This window comes from Gossypium hirsutum, chromosome D11 (assembly GCF_007990345.1).
Source record: "Gossypium hirsutum isolate 1008001.06 chromosome D11, Gossypium_hirsutum_v2.1, whole genome shotgun sequence".
Classification (NCBI taxonomy): domain Eukaryota; kingdom Viridiplantae; phylum Streptophyta; class Magnoliopsida; order Malvales; family Malvaceae; genus Gossypium; species Gossypium hirsutum.
In genome coordinates this window covers 18,199,874-18,216,787 of record NC_053447.1, presented here as the reverse complement: position 1 = coordinate 18,216,787, position 16,914 = coordinate 18,199,874, and the positions used below count along the sequence as shown (strand labels likewise).

Sequence of the window (16,914 nt, the reverse complement as noted above, 5' to 3'; positions counted from 1 at the left end):
TTTCCATTACAAACCTAACGGACAACTGACGTGGCCCATTAGGGTGCCTATTGTGTTTATCATATCCTTTTATTAGTTTATAAGGATTACCAGCTAAATAGAATAACCCTAGTCGGAAGAAAAAGAAGAAATGGAGATACCCATTGTGATTCCAATGTGCTATTGTGGAAACCCAATCAATTTAAGGACTTCTTGGTCCAATTACAACTAAAGTAGGATGTTTTTTGGGTGCAAGAAGTATGGGAGTGGGTTTCAAAATGCATGTCATTTTTTCGCCTTGTTTCCACCATTGACGCCCCCCATTTCATGAATTGTGCTGTTGGGTATTTTGAAAAAAGTCAAGACAATAGAGGATGCAAGGATAGAAAGAAAAATATGGTTGGTGGTGATGTTATTTGTAATTTTGTAATGGTTGTTGAAATGAAAACTAGATTATGATTTTTTCTGGATCAATGGCTCAAGGGACATTGGTATTGTTCAGGGACATTGGTGGGGGTAGTGTTAAATGGAAGAAAGGGTTTAGGGTGTGAGTTAAAAGTATGGTATCTGTAATTTGCTTTATGTAATGGATGTTGGAAAGTTTACTTTATGGAATCTTTGGTTTTGCTTTATGGAATGGATTAAAAACAACAAAGATATTTTGTACAAATGAAACAAAAGCATAAAACATTGCAAAACATTATAATTCATTCATTAATTAAGGCCAAACTATTTACAAAAACAAGATCATCCTATATGACTTGTAACTACATATGGTTAGAAGGCCAAATTGTTTCCAAATTTGCCTACAATTCAATACAATTGAACTCAGTTGAATTGTAGGCAAATTTACAACAAAAAAAAGAGAGAGAATGTAGCTATTTGCCTAAGTTAAGAAATCAGTAGCAATACTAAGCAAATTTACACAATAAGCTCAAAATAGTTAACGAAATAAATTTTCATTTTGCAAGTTTGGTTCATTGGTACTAGGTAAAGCTTGATCCATAAGGTGTCATCAATGGGTCTGAGACAGATGACTATTGAGTAGAAGGCATCCATTTTAACAGTGGTTGGTTGTCCAATTGATTTCCTCTTGAATGGAAGTTTTTCTCTTGGGGCAACTTTTTGATAAGTTAGGGCAGCTTTTGTACCCCTTTCTTACTTAGCTTTACTGTTGTTTGTGGTTCATCGGGTTCTTTCCTTCTGATCTTAGTAGGTTTGCCAGGTGGCCTTCTTATTGGAGGAGGCAGTATTGGCAGCATATCTGGCAGAGGCTCCCATTATTTAGGACCCCTTATTGGCCTAATGAAGTTAGAGTAGATGGCAAGCTAGGTTTCCTTGGTGTAGCAGTTATCTACATAAGTTTTAGGGTTCTCATCTTTTAGACGAATGACAACCATCGCATGATTGTAAGGGATGTCAATGATCTCTCATTTACTGTAGGAGCAGGAATGTTCAACTAGGTCCACTACATATACCTCTCTCCACCAGCATGTGATGAGAAACAACTAAAAGCAGTTTAACATATCGATAGCAGAGACAGACAATTTAGCTTTTTTTGGATATTGGCAGAATAAAGGCATACATGGAGCAATCATATTAAAAAGGCTTAAGGGTGTAAAAAGCCTTCAAACTTTTTAAAAAAAAAGTGATTAAGCTCCTGCCTTTTTCTTTTTCCACTCAATTTAGTACTTAAACTTTTAAAATGCATAAAAAGGCCCCCGAACATTTTCAAAAAAAAAGCTATAAAGCCCCTTTTTTTTGCACTCAATTAGGTACTTGAACTTTCAAAATGCATCAAAAAGACCCTTAACCTTTTTCAAAAAAAGCAATTAAGCCCTTACTTTTTTTTTACACTCAATTGGGTACTTAAATTGTCAAAATGCATTAAAAAGACCATTTGATTGTTAACTTTAACAGTTGACCGTTAAAGTTAATTGCCCCTAACTTTTTCAGTTAAAGTCACCTCGTGTCATAACCACAGCATGACATGTGACAAAAAAATTAATAAAAAATAAAAATCAATAAAACTTATAAAAATTATTAAACTTTAATAAAATATTAAAAATTAAAAAATTAGAAAAAATATAAAAATCATAAAAAATATTAAAAAAATGTATTTTTTATAAAAATTATAAAATGCATAAAAAAGGTTCTTTAACCATTAACTTTAACTGTAGACCGTTAAAGTTAACGACCCTCAAATTTTTTTAGTTAAAGCAATCACGTGTCGCACACACAGTGTGACATGTGACGAAAAATGATAAAAATGAAAATGAATAAAATTTATAGAAAATGACAACATACTTCTTTTGGTACGGTAATTTTTATAATTTTTTTACAAATTTTATAATTTTTTTACATTTTTTATATTTTTCTTAAAACTTTATAAAATTTTATTTTTTTCTATATTTATATATCTTTTATAATTCTTTACGATTTTATAAAATTTAAAAAAATATATAATTTTTTACTATTTTTATAATTTTTAAATATTTTTTATATTTTTATTAAAATTTTAAAAAAATTATTACTTCTATTGATTTTTATTTTTATTATTTTTTGCCACATGTCACATCGTGGTTGTGACACGTGGTGACTTTACCTGAAAAAAATTATGGGTGGTTAACTTTAACGGTTAACTATTAAAGTTAACGGTCAAAGGGTTTTTTTTATGCATTTTGGCAATTCAAGTATCCAATTAAGTGCAAAAAAAAAAGTAGGGGCTTAATTGCTTTTTTTTGAAAGAGTTTGAGGGCCTTTTTTATACATTTTGAAAGTTCAAGTACCCAATTGAGTGAAAAAAACAAGGCTTAATTACTTTTTTTGAAAAAGTTTGAGGGTTTTTTACGCCCTTAAGCCTATTAAAAAACAATTTATTTACCTCATTGAATCTTTGATATTGGCAGCCAGCTTTTCCTTGATCTTTGGACACAAGTTTCCTTTAAAATTTTCAGCTTTTTTATTGTTGACAATCAGTAGCATAATTTTGGTCCTAATTGTTTCTATCATGGTTAGAATAAGCTTCCCTCTTGCTTCCAATATCGGCTTGGGTAAGTAGCAGAAAGGAATATCAATTACCAAAGCATAAAATAGTTCACAAATCAAAAATAAATTGCACATAGAAAAAAAGAAGTTTAGGGGTTTACCTTGTTAAAGCATTCACAAAGATTATTCACCAGAATATCATACTTGCTCCTTCATAAGAAGTGAGACCTTAACCAATGAGCAAATTTCTTTCCCTTCAATCAATCATAAGTACCTTGATTAGTATTCTTTAGTTCAACCATAGCATCTTCAAAATCTTTTGGAGTGCTTGCTTTGGCAGCTTTACAGAGCAAGTCTTTCAAAGCCTTTGTTTTGAAAAAGCTTTATTGAAATTTTGATGTAGGTGTCTAACACAATTTATTGTTTCTACATTAGGAAACAACAAACATATTGCTTCTACAAGTCCCTGCAAACAAAACAAAAACAATTTAATTTTTTGAAATATTGTCCAAAACAAAAACAAAAAAAGCAAACAAATTGAATTTTACCTTTTGTTTGTGAGACATGAAATATATTTGATAAAAGCTCACAATTTCCAAGTCCAATTAGAGCAACTCCAAGGACCAAACTATGATGCTTGGTTTTCACTTTCAATCGCAGCATATGCAATAGGATAGATGTCATTATTTGCATCCATCCCAACAGCTGCCAATAGGTAACCACCAAAGTAGCCATTCAAGAAACATCCATCTAAACATATTATCCTCCTACAACCAGCCTTATACTCATCTTTGCATGTCCTTTGAAACAATATGTTATCCAGATAACAATTAGTTATTGTTCCAACATTTTGAGACCTAAGCTCCAACAGATACTCATAAATCTTCTCATAACATGCCTTATACCTCCGTCAACTAATTCTAGTGCCCTAAGTTTATCCCTCCTACATTTGGTTAGTGAGACAAGGCAAAGGAGTTTTGACATTTTATTACAATGATGTCAAAGAATATTTATGATCAACCATGAACTTTTATTTATAATGTTGAACTACCCAAGCTGAGTTTATATTCCTATTTTTATATACCTTAGAACGAGTATGGTTAGGGTTTAAACTCCTAATTTGCCAACTGTGATCACTAGGGTCAAGTGGGTTAATTCTAGAGGCCCATATGTATCTTGAACAGTGTGGCTTACAAACTACCTTTGACCTCTTCTGATCATTTTTTGGGAACTTCACATAGTGATTATTCACCCTACCATACTATCTGGCGGCTTCTTTTAGACTGTATTTGTTGAGAAATAACAATCCAATCTCAAGTTTTGGATTATTCATGCCAGTTTCTATGTTGAACTCAGGTCAAGTTTTGCCACATGAGTCAGATTCATATGCATTATTTAATGTTTTAGATTTATCACTATCAGACAGCTCCCTTAATTGTACATCATCCATGTTTAAGCCATCTAAATTAACCGTAACCATATCACATACATTCATTCCAACATTATTAAACACATCATCACCTATTGCACAATCAGATCCATCAAAATCACTCAATTCTTCTTCACTCTCACTCATTAAATTCATTATCAACTAAACCTACCAAAAAAATTTAACATCAAAAGTCACAATAAAGGTAGTGAGGTCTTTGGCTTTTTCATACACGCTAATGAAAAATAATATTCAGTCACTATCTAATATTTGGCAAGCATCCACAATCTAAGCCCATATGCTAGACAATTTAATACAAACATATTCAATTCTGTCATGCACATGGCAAACAATAACCAAGCAACACATATGCAAACTATATAATACAAACATACATAGTGCACTATCTAAATTTTGCATGCATCCACAACCTATTTCATCACAAAAAACAAATGACATCAAGACAACATGTTCACTCCCATTAAATTTGAATAGCTTACAACCCTAAACATTTTTTTAAACAAATTCCAGTTCGAATAGCTTACACCAATAAAACATAAACCCATTGCAGTTCCCAGAAATTTAAACAATTGTGTAACAATCTAAACCCGATCCCTTAGGGCGATCCAAGTAAGACGTGTCACTACAAAGAAATTAGCCATCTTCGAAATTAATTTTGGCGTAAACTTTATAAAACCATAGTGTTTTAAATAAACCTTTAATAAAATGTGGAAAATAGAGTATAAGTCAAATGACGTATAGAATTTTAGTAAGGTATTTTATCAACCCAAAATAAAATGTTTTTAAAGCATTCCATAAACTTTAATGAAACTTCATTAAATCATAAATTCTTTAACATAAGTTTTAAGTACAATTTCTTTTCAAAATACAATCAGACATCACCCCCATCATCATGCATAATACAAATAAACAAGTATCTCACAACAGCAGATGTCCTCTAGCGTAATCCTTCAATAAGTCTTCATTCAACATTAGGCTTGAGAAGGAAAAGGGAAATGGGTAAGTTCAAAATAACTTAATGAGTTCCAGAAGAAAGCATATCAATAATTACTAATACTTCAAGCAGATCCTTTCAAAGATTCAAACACAATCAAACAATTCACCAGATGACGAGTACCATAGACAAACAGACAGACTATACGCCAGTTTACTTTTCCTTTGGTGCATACAATACGCCTATGTAACACCCCTAACCCTTATTTGTTATCGAAACAAGGTTACAGAGCATTACCGAACTTTACAAATTAAAAATGAAGATTTCTCAACATTTGTTACATATATTAAGAATCAATCATATAACACTCGTATTGTCCCCTAGATGGACCTTCGAGGCCCAATATTCACCTTAGAAGTGAATCGGGACTAAACCGAGTACTCAGAAAATTTTTCCTAAAATTCCAAAAATTTTCTTAGAAGCAGGGGACACATACTCGTGTCTCTGCCCGTGTGGACCAAAATAGGTCATTTTAAGGCCACTTTTCTCACCCATTTTGACATTAACCCGCACTCAACATTCACATACACCAATATATCCCAATCGAGCAATTAATACAAGCTAAAACATGTTCTCAATATGACATAACATCAAAAATATTTCTTTTACTTATACCTACATATTTAACTCATTTCATTGATTTATCAAATTCTACTACTTATTACATGCATACAAACATTTAATATTCACAACCACAATTCAAACTATTTCATTGCTAAACCAACCCTATACATGCCATATAAACCAAAATTTACATTGCAAAAACTACCGGAATAAACTGGATAGTGTAGCTTAATGTGTTGATCCGATCTTTCGACTACACGTTAATCTACAAGAACATTAAACAACAAGAGTAAGCTTAATGAAGCTTAGTAAGTTCAATAGGTTAAACATTAATCTTACCAAACTTAATATAATATAATAAATTAAATTGTAAATAAATCATACAATTTTCCCTACCAAATACAATATAATCAATAAACACACTTCTTTCAGATCAATATCAATAATAATCTATAAATCTTTCAATTCAATCACATAAGTCTCTTACCATTTCTTACTGAATTGAAGAACGACTTACGGATATGAGTACATCGTTCTTTTTGTGCCATAATCTGACTATGGTCTTATACATGCATTGCCATGGCCCTGCCATGGTCTTAAATTTGTAGTGTCATAACCCAGTTATGGTCTTATCATCAGAATGCCATAGCCCAGCTATGGTCTTACACATGTATCTATACTGTCATGGTCCAACCATGGTCTTACGTTCAAGATGTCATAACCCAGTTATAGTCTTTTCATTAAAATGCCATAGCCCAGCTATGGTATCACATTTAAAAATTTCCATGGTCCAACCATGGTCTTATCTGTCAATTCATTCTTTGCCACGAAACGATTGTACTCAATCCTGCGTTCTACTCATTTTAAACTTTCAATTTAATTTTCATACTTTTACAATAATATTAATTTCAACAACAAAATATGAATAAATATATTTTACTACTCCTAAATTAACAAATAATCATGAAAGTTAACCATACAAACTTACCTAGGTTGGATTGTAAAATTGGTAATAGTTTAGAGACTACTCGGCTAATTTTCCTTTTTCTCGTTGATTTACGAGCTCTTGATCTAGAATGTAAAATTTTTCATTCATTAGCATATATTTAAATTTCAGTCCACTTCACAATTTATACCCCTCAAATTTAAAAATTACACAATTACCCCAACTTTTACAATTTCTGCAATTTAGTCCCTTACCAATTAACTCATCAAATGAGCTAATTTTTCTAAATTAACACTTTATCTAAATATTATAAGCTATTACATAGCCTTTAATAAATATACTTTAATACCAAACCCTAAGATTTAATATTTTTCACAATTTGGTCCTAAAATCAATTTCTATTAAAATTACTTGATAAAATATTCATATAACAAAATTAAAACTTCAAATCCATGTTAATTCATCATAAAAATCCAGACTCATCAATGGTAACTTTCAAAATTACCCATAGAATCAAAAACTAATGAATTAGTTAGTTGGACTTAATTGTAAAAGTCTTAAAAACACAAAAAATTACAAAAAAATAGAAAAAATTGAACTCACATGATGCAAAAATATGAAAACCATCTTAGAGGACCTTCAATGGCGTTTTTGGACTGAAAATTAGAAGAAGAATAGCGTAGAAAAGTTTCGAATTCAATTTATTTAAGTTAATTTCATAAAAATTACAATTTTGCCCTTAAATCACCTAATTCCAAGATTTTTTTTCTGATTATGCCACCTCAGCCATTCCTTGGGTGTCTAATTTCACTTTACAAGTTTTGCACCTTTTTCAATTTAGTCCTTTTTAATGAATTAACTATCGAAATGATAAAATTTTCTAACGAAACTTTAATACTATCTTAATGACACTTCATAAATATTTATAAAAATATTTACAGCTTGGTTTATAAAATCGAGGTCTTGATACCCTATTTTTAAAACCAATTAACTTAATAATTCCTTCCAGACTCAAATCACTATTTCACGAATCTTTCTAAAATCACATTTAACTCGTAAATACTAAATAATAAAATTTATGAGCTTACTCATCGGAATTGGTGACTTCAAATCACATTTTTATTATCACTGAAAATTCAGGCTGTTACAACCCATATGACCATTTAGACAAACCTTCTTCATGTTAGCCACGTACCCAAATCCATTCTCAGATTCTTATCATTCATTCCATTTATATTTCTTTGGTTTGTATCATTTGTCATGATTTGACAATCTGATTTGCAACATACATTTGCCTTACCAAAGGCTACACAACCATTTTCATGTATCGTGATCTACCAGTTCAATGTTCATTTTATCGAAGGCAACACCATGAATATATTTCTTTAACATAATTTCGAGTAATCAGCCCATATCATTCTTGTTAAAAGTATAAGGTTGTGACTTAAGCATGAAGAATGGTTCTTACACTTTAACACAAACATAATAGACCCAGACTGACAACTCTTGAACACCCTTTTCCATATACACATTACACCTTTACAGAGTATGAGTACTTACCTTACACGAAATATAAAAAAAATGTTACACACATGGAAGTAAGAAGGAACTCACTAGAAACACAACAAAGTCTAGATAGCAAGACCTTTGCCTCTGTTACTCGGACCTTCTATAACGTCTTGAGCTAAAATATGGATAATTAAGCTTATCAGATCATTACACTATTAAATCCAAACATACATGCAAGAAACATGAACACATAACCCAGAATCAAGAAGTTTTCTTCCTAAAATAAAAACCTAACTCTTATGCATGCAGAACTAACATTGCGTGTATAACTATGAAAATAACCTAGGGTTTATTGATATTTACCGGAGAGATAAAGACAAACATAGAAGTTGGCTGAGTACAGCGAGCCCAACTTCAAAAAGATTTCTAGACTTAAGATTTTCAAAAAGAGTGCAGAGAAAATCAAGAAGAAGATGAATACAAAGAAAGCGCAAAGTTTATCGGTGAAGACACTAATACCCTTATATACTTTGGCATGGAGACAGGGTTTAGTGGGAGAATCAGATTATTCCACTAACACCCTTGATTCTTGTGGTTAAGTGCCCTTATCATGCTTTAAGTTCTATCAACTATAGTATCATAGTTCCATTCTAACCAGTTCTCACTGGACTAACTAAATAGTATTACTAAAATAATAAACAAATCTATTAAACTACGGATTTAACGACTTTGCCAAAACATCTGGGGTGACTTATACCCAATAGAAGAATCCGTCAATCCATAACTCTCGCCAAAACACAAGATCCGCCAATTGGCGTATACACAAAATCCTATACTTGGTCATAACTAATACTTCACTTAGCCAAAACTATGCTTAGTACAATAAACAATAACCAAATATAAAGGCTTCGTTGGGCAGGTTGTTACAAATTGATAGTATAAAAGTATAACCCTATGTCAGGCCTGGGCGAATGCAACATATTTGAACTAACAAATCCAAAAAATCATAAACCCAAATCCCTCTAAAATAAAAAAACGATGAACCCAAATTAGAAACATTATTAAACCCTATACCAAACTTAAACTATGTCCTTCTTAAACCCAAAAATAACTCAAATTCGAAATAAATTTACCCGTTACAATTAATAGAGCACCTTGGGCTAGTTCTCTTCTATTAATCATTCCGATAATGTTGAAAATTAGCACAATAATTATCCAATTTCGAATATTTTCAATCCCTTCTCCAACGATTCCCTAAAAATTTCAATCGTTTTCCCTTTTTTTCTTGAACGAATTTTTTTTAACCAAATTGTTTATGCCTCTTCACTTTCTTCTCATGTTTTAATTGATTTTTTTGACACATTAAGTTAATTTTTTTTCAGATCACACAATGGGAATTAATTACCCATTAAATAGATATCCGGTCATGTCCAACATGGCACCCTAACGGGCCACGTCAGCTATCTTATTAGGTTTGCAACGAAAAATGGGCTTAAGTGATTAATTTATCAATTTTCATAAATATTAGTGACTGATTTGTCACTTTTAAAAATTTAATAATTGAAATGATATTTTAATCGAAGTTGAGTGATCTATAGTTTTCCCTTAACAAAAATTTTACTGACCCTGACCCTGACCCTGAGTGAATAGGTCGACTAATAAGTTATGGTTTCTTCATTTCATTTTATCTTCTATTTTTGCTTTTCACCGCCGGCTGCATACCGATTTACCACCTCCCACACCGCCGCTTCCAAACTTCAAGCGATTTCGAGAACCCAGCACTCCGTCTGCAACTCCCACAGCTGCACGCTTGCTGCCCCTTGTTTGCCTGAGATGGTGTCATCGTCACCCTCGATTTTGTATGCGAGTTGAGAGATCCTTGAAGGATTTCTCTGATTCCGGCGGCGACTGCAAAGGAAGAAGGGAGCTTGGCTGCAAGACCCATCCGTCCAGCAGGGGCGATAGTCGGAGAGTGCCGAGTAGAAGGGACGTCGCTTTTTCGCTAAAGTTGATCAAGTTGTATCTACTATCCACATCCAGGTACGTAAGACTACAATTTCTGTGAGCCAAGAAATCAGAATATTGAAAACCCGACACCCAATAAAACACGATGCTGATTTCTTATGCTTTGTTTTATGTATTGCTATAAACTAGATTTCATGTGGGTCGATTTGTCGGATTTTTAATGTAGTTGGAAAATCTTTACCACATCTCTTATGTATGACATATGGGTTGAATAAGAGTACTCTAAGAAAAATGAAGAGTCAGGATATCATGAGTTGCTCTGTTGTGAATTATTGGGTGCTTTTCTTTGGTTGACAATGAATTGCTGCTATAAATTTTTTTGTTCCTTTTGATTCTTTTCGTAAGCATGGATACTGGTTTAACCCCGCTAATGATTGCAATTAAAAGTTGATGGAAGTGTGAATTATATGAATATTGATAATATGATATATTTTGAGGTTTTTTTGGGTGTTTTCTAGCCATGTTACTTATTCACTTTGCTTTTATGTTCATCTATGTTGTTCCATTGTGAGACCCCTTTTTAGTTTCATTTTTCACCCCTTAAAATGTTCTCCATTGTTCTCCAAATTCAGTGTTTAAAATCTAGAATTTTAACTGATAAAGTCGGGATTCTCGTTTTTGGAAGTTAGAAAGCATATTGATTATGCTTTTACTTGTTACTTCTGTTTTCAAGTTGTTTGATACAATGTTTATTAGCAGGATCTATGCCAATGGCATTCAGGGGTCATTGGAGATCATACAGCTCGAAAATAGACCTGAAGAAGCTTAGGCCAATGATACTCAAGAGAATCGAGAATCGAGCCAAGGATTATCCGGTGCCTGGAATGATTCCGGTGGCTCAAGAGGTTCTCAAGGCCAGAGAAATGCTTTTCCAAGGAGTCCTCACCCTTATTAAACTATTCCCTGTCGTTGCTTGCAAGTAAGACCCGCCCTCATTTCCTCTATCTATTCAAATATGCCTTAATTCAACTTTTCCCTCGTTTTTACATGTACAAAGTAAATTTTCATTCATGCTTAGACTTAACCGCTACAGCATGTGCAAACAAAGACTTTTAGTTTTAATTAGCCTAACAGAGTGATAATTTGTTTGGAAGTTTCACTAATCGTTGATAGCTTTTAAAATGGTTTAGAAATACAGTCTTAATCTTTTGCAGAAAGACCCTAGGTGTAAATACCTAAGTTGTTTGGCTTGGGTGTGAGTGCCAAATATGGGTTCATGCCAGACATATGCGGTTAGATTTTTTCTAAAATTTATCATGTAATAAAGAGTCCAATTTGCCTACTCTTAGCATTTAGAGCATTTGGAAAGAGCTACTTTATTTCGGAGCCGTTCGAGCAAAAAAAATTCGGTTTGCAGTCACAAGTCAAATACCTCTCTTTCATTTGGATTGAAATTTGACACGGACGGTTATTTTTGCATTTGGTGGAATCAACAAGTTTCCATGACTGATGAGAGTGGAGGGGGAACCTTTGTACATTAAAGAAGATTAGGGGAATAAGAATCTGGATTGGATGGTGAAAATACCACAGATAAACATTGAACTGGTGAAAAACCAGTTCAATCACTACAAACCGACAAAAAAATGGATTGGACTAGTAAAAGATTGATATTCTATATATCTTCTTTTTGTTTCAAACTTTATTTGTTATTAATGAGATTTACATTATCTTAGTTTTATATGAAAGGTATTAGCATCAAGTTAAATGCATATTTTATCAGTTATTAGTTATTTTTATAATTTATTTACATTAAATAAGTGTTTAAAGTACTTAAACCCTAAAAAGTCAAGAAAACATCAAAATGCCCCACTCAACTGGGTGGACCGGAAATTGGAGGTCTAACTGATTCGACTTCTGGTCCAGTTTGAAAATTCCCCTAATTTTACTGCATTACTCTAACCTCTATTCATGCAAAAAAACTAAAAAAAACATTAATTGATATAAACCTTTGCAGGTTCTGTGCAGAAGTGTACATTGGTGAGAAAGGTCACTTAATCCAAACTTGCCACGGATACAGGCGCATTGGAAAGAACCGGGTTCATGAATGGGTCCGTGGTGATTTGACTGACATACTTATCCCTGTAGAAGCATTTCATCTACACAACATGTTTCAAGGTGTTATCAACCACCAGAAAAGATTTGATTTCGATCATGTTCCTGCGGTCGTGGAGCTATGCATGCAAGCAGGGGCTGCTGTAACTGATGAAATTTTGAGATCTGGTTCATTAACAACCCATGAATTTTCCGGTTCAATCAGCGGAATCGAGTCCTTGTCAGATGATGATATAAGGGTGATAGCAAATGGCACCTTGAGAGCATGGGAGACCCTTAGATCCGGTGTTAAGAAGCTGCTACTGGTCTATCCGGCAAAAGTTTGCAAATATTGTTCCGAAGTTCATGTCGGTCCATCCGGCCATCTAGCTCGTCATTGTGGAGTGTTTAGATACGAGAGTTGGCGTGGAACCCATTATTGGATGAAGGCAAGGGTTGACAACTTGGTCCCTCCAAAGATTGTGTGGCGGCGACGGCCTCAGGATCCAAAAGTACTTTTGGATGAAGGTCGGAATTACTACGGGCACGCACCAGCGGTGGTCGATCTGTGCTCACAGGCAGGTGCTATTGTTCCAAGTAAGTATTTATGTATGATGAAAGTGAGTGGTTTACCTGGAACTATTGGAGTTAAACCTTAATCTTTTGCAAATCTAAACCTAAGTGGAGGTGGCGTCAAAGGTTAGTGGTATGTACAATTTTCAGCAATAATGATAGTATTTATTCAACATTGTAGTCTCTTATAAAGCTTGAGATCTTTGTATAGGAAAATTTTCCCTTTTCTCAAGAAAAAGTAAGATAGAATTTGGTAAGACCAGTTTCAAAATTAACTGCCCCATTGAAATGGAAAACGGTTGCCTATTTGATCGATTTGTATCATTTTTTTTACATTTTGCATTGAAAGTTGTATCAATTAATCAACTCTATATTTATTTAATTTTAAAATTAGTTTTTTAAATTGTCGGTTTGAAATTAAATATGTATATTTGCGTGGATAAAAAGAAACTATATGAAAGGGACCTTTATTACTTTTCCAAAGTGAATAACCTCAATATTAAAAAACTAAAATTCGATTATATCACGGCAGAACTGTGAACAAAATGATTAAAAAATTTATGAATGCTTTTATGCTGAAATCCAACCAATAATATCTATAATAAAATAACTTTTTTTTAATTGGTCAGTTTTAAAATTTTCAATTTTTTCTGTCTAATTTAAAATAAAATATTTTATTTAAATTTTAAAATAGAATTAAAGTGTTTTACTGTTCATGAAGGTTGACTCTAGAGTTTGATTTAGAATTCTTTGAAAGTGTGATATGATTTCCATATATTTTTTTCTTTTCCATTTTTTGAACTGTATATCTAATTGAATATACTTAATTACGATGAAATTGTCAAAGTTGATTTTTTCCCTCTCAAAATGCTAACCTATTATTGGATATGCGAAACTAAATTCTTTAAAATTCAATCTTGATTTCTTTTTTCTTTTCAAAACACTACTCACTATCCCAAGAGAGATTCAGGTAAAGTGAAAAGATGATAATAAGGCGATTCAATATTTAAAGGATTAAAGAAGAGATAAATGTGAGATCCATCTTGCACTCCAAAATCCGCTAGAGAAGCTCCATCATCTTCTTTACTTATAAGCTGGTTTTCGTCTTTAGAATCAACAATCAAGATCATACGCTCACGGGCCAAATTCTCTTGACCTTCGATCTCTTTCTTCAGGTCATCGATCGTGGCATCGTCCTCGACTTGGACATAAAACAGGTTTCCGGTCAGAATTTCCACCACCAATTTCATCCTTTTCCTCACCAAATTGTCTCTCGTTCATAAAGAAATTTAGAGAAGAAAAAAAAAAGGTTTTAAGTGACAAATCCAAACAAATGACATGTTCATGTTAGCTGCATTTTCGGGTAGTTAGTTTCAACCATGCTTTTGATATGAATACTTAATTTTCCCATACAAGTTTCTAGCTGGTAATAAATAAATTTATTTGTTTTCATAATATCATATATGATATTTATTTTAACACTTTTTTTTAAAATTAGTAATGCAATTATGTAACAAATTAGTTATTCGATTCAGTAATGTAATTATGTTTAAATGGATCCAATATTTCTATTTATAATATTGTTGGAGAATACTGTTTTTTCTTTATTCAACAAATATATATATTTATATATATTAAATTTAACCAAATTTTAGTGCGCATAATTTATATAAATAGAATATAAAATATAAAATATTCATTTCTTAATAATTTCGTATCCTTTTATATGGGGTATCATGAGCAATTACGAGAAAAGAAAATCTATTATCAACCATAAAAACAATCCTAAATTAACTTTTAATGTTTTTTTTTGTTAATTTGGCTTTTTTTCTTTTAAATTTAACTCTTAGTTTTTTATAGGTGTGGCCGGAGCACATATTGTGTTTTCTAGCTTGTGCTTCTTGGTAACTATCTGTCATTGAGTATATTGGGATCAAGAAATTTTTTGTGATGAGTGCACATAAATACTTTTTTTGGATTTGCCCAAGATTTTTGAATTCATTTATTTTTCTCAGGAGTGGCTTGCTTTAGCTTTGGCATATTTCATGTAACAGAATTGTATGTTCCTAGAATATAGATGTCGGACCTTTATGGACTAACTGGCAATTTTCTTAGGAGTGGCTTGCTTTGGCTTTGGCATATTTCGACGTGGGGCATGGAAGGTTTTGATCCTTTTGTTCTGGGAGGAATGGCCTCTCATCATATTGATCATCAACTTTTTAAAAAGAATCAAATGATTGTTTTTAATAGAAATACTAACTAAAACATTAAAACTTTAAGCATGACAATCTACATAGCAATTAAGGTGTATTTCATTTTTTTTGAATTTTATAATTTTTTTTATTTTGAATATTTTATATTTTTAAATTATTTGTCTATGTGGTATATAAGACAAATAATATCATATCAACATGAAATACATGTGAATTAATATGCGGATTGTCATACTAACATTATTAAAAATCTAATATTTTCATTAATATTTCTATTAAAAATGATTCAATACTTTTTGAAAAATTAATCATTAAATTTAATTAAGAAAAAATGTTTTAACTCTTTATCTTATGCGATTAATATTATTTAGGATAAAAGACTTTGCTATTAAAAAGACTTTGAAGTCAGAATATAGTTTTGGAGTTAATTTGGGCATTTAGTGTGTATTTAAAAGGTAAAAGTACTACTTATCATACAACATGCATAATTATATACATAGGTGTTTGAGTCACATAATGTATGAAAGTTTTAGTCTAGTTTATTAGTTTTAATATGAATTATATCAGATTTTACTCAGTTTGTATTGCAACTTGAACTTATATTCATAATTATACTATATTTATTACACTTCAAAAACAAAAAAAAGAGCAAAGAGTATAGTAAAGGCGTTTGTATTAAGAGCAAATTACATTTTACCCTCAACTCACAAAATTGACAAGTTAGTCTCTATATATTAGATCAAAGAATAAATTAGTTATTTTGTTAAAAGTTTTATCCGTTTCCACTGTTAAATACTGGACCTTGTACATCGGCATGAGGTACAGGTAACACACCACGTGTGATTGTCTGGTTATTTCGTCAACCACGCAAGCTTTTAACAATAGAAATAAATGAAATTTTTAACATAAAAAATTAGTGTGCTCTTTGATCTAATGTAGAAGGAGTGTTTTGCTCAATTTTTTTGAGTAAAAGGTAACAAAATACGATTTAACTTCTAATAAAATGTGTATCCAAATTATCAGTACTTAATTACCTTGAATGTCAAACTTGAATTATTCAAACTCAAAATAATTCAAACTTTAAATAGTTAAGATCTAAAATTACATAATTCAAAATAATTCCAACTAAGAAAATTCATATTCAAAATAACTCCAACTCAAAATTTAAAATTCCAAATTACTCTTTTTATAAATATATTGTTTTTTTAACTTTTTCTTTGCATGTCAAAAAGTAATTATCAAAATACTAGAAATTCTATTACTTGCGTATACGCGTGAAAAACATGTATTTAAAACACATAGGTATGTTTGAAAAAGACATACAATAAATAATGAAACACATGAAATATATACAATATTAAAATGATAAATATTAGATTAAATTGTGAATAAAACAAAATTTAAACACATAAATAAATCATATTAAGAATACTAAATTAGTACAATTGTTTATTACGGTGTTGCCATCAAATTTGAGTGTTGAGTTAACTTGAGATACTAGTTCAATCAACAACATTATTACTGATGAAGGTAGTGAATTATGCATATTAAAATAAAAACATCAAAATAAAATTTTAGTTGAGAGGTAAATTTAAGGTTTTATTAATTTAAATGGTATGTTTAAATCCTACAATATATATTT

At 31.5% G+C, this 16,914-nt stretch overlaps 1 protein-coding gene across 2 annotated transcripts; it reads left to right on the top strand.

The window, feature by feature from the left end:
- Positions 1-10,033: 10,033 nt before the first annotated feature.
- Positions 10,034-13,374, top strand: LOC107916661 (APO protein 4, mitochondrial). Of its 2 annotated transcripts, none has more exons than XM_016845982.2 (3): positions 10,034-10,470; positions 11,155-11,374; positions 12,410-13,374. In XM_016845982.2, the coding sequence occupies exons 2-3, from the start codon at positions 11,160-11,162 to the stop codon at positions 13,143-13,145; spliced, it is 951 nt and encodes a 316-aa protein (XP_016701471.1). In that variant the 5' UTR covers positions 10,034-10,470; positions 11,155-11,159; the 3' UTR covers positions 13,146-13,374. The 2 variants fall into 2 exon arrangements, with proteins under 2 accessions (XP_016701471.1, XP_016701472.1); XM_016845983.2 differs by having other exon boundaries at positions 10,035-10,470; positions 11,152-11,374.
- Positions 13,375-16,914: the final 3,540 nt, after the last annotated feature.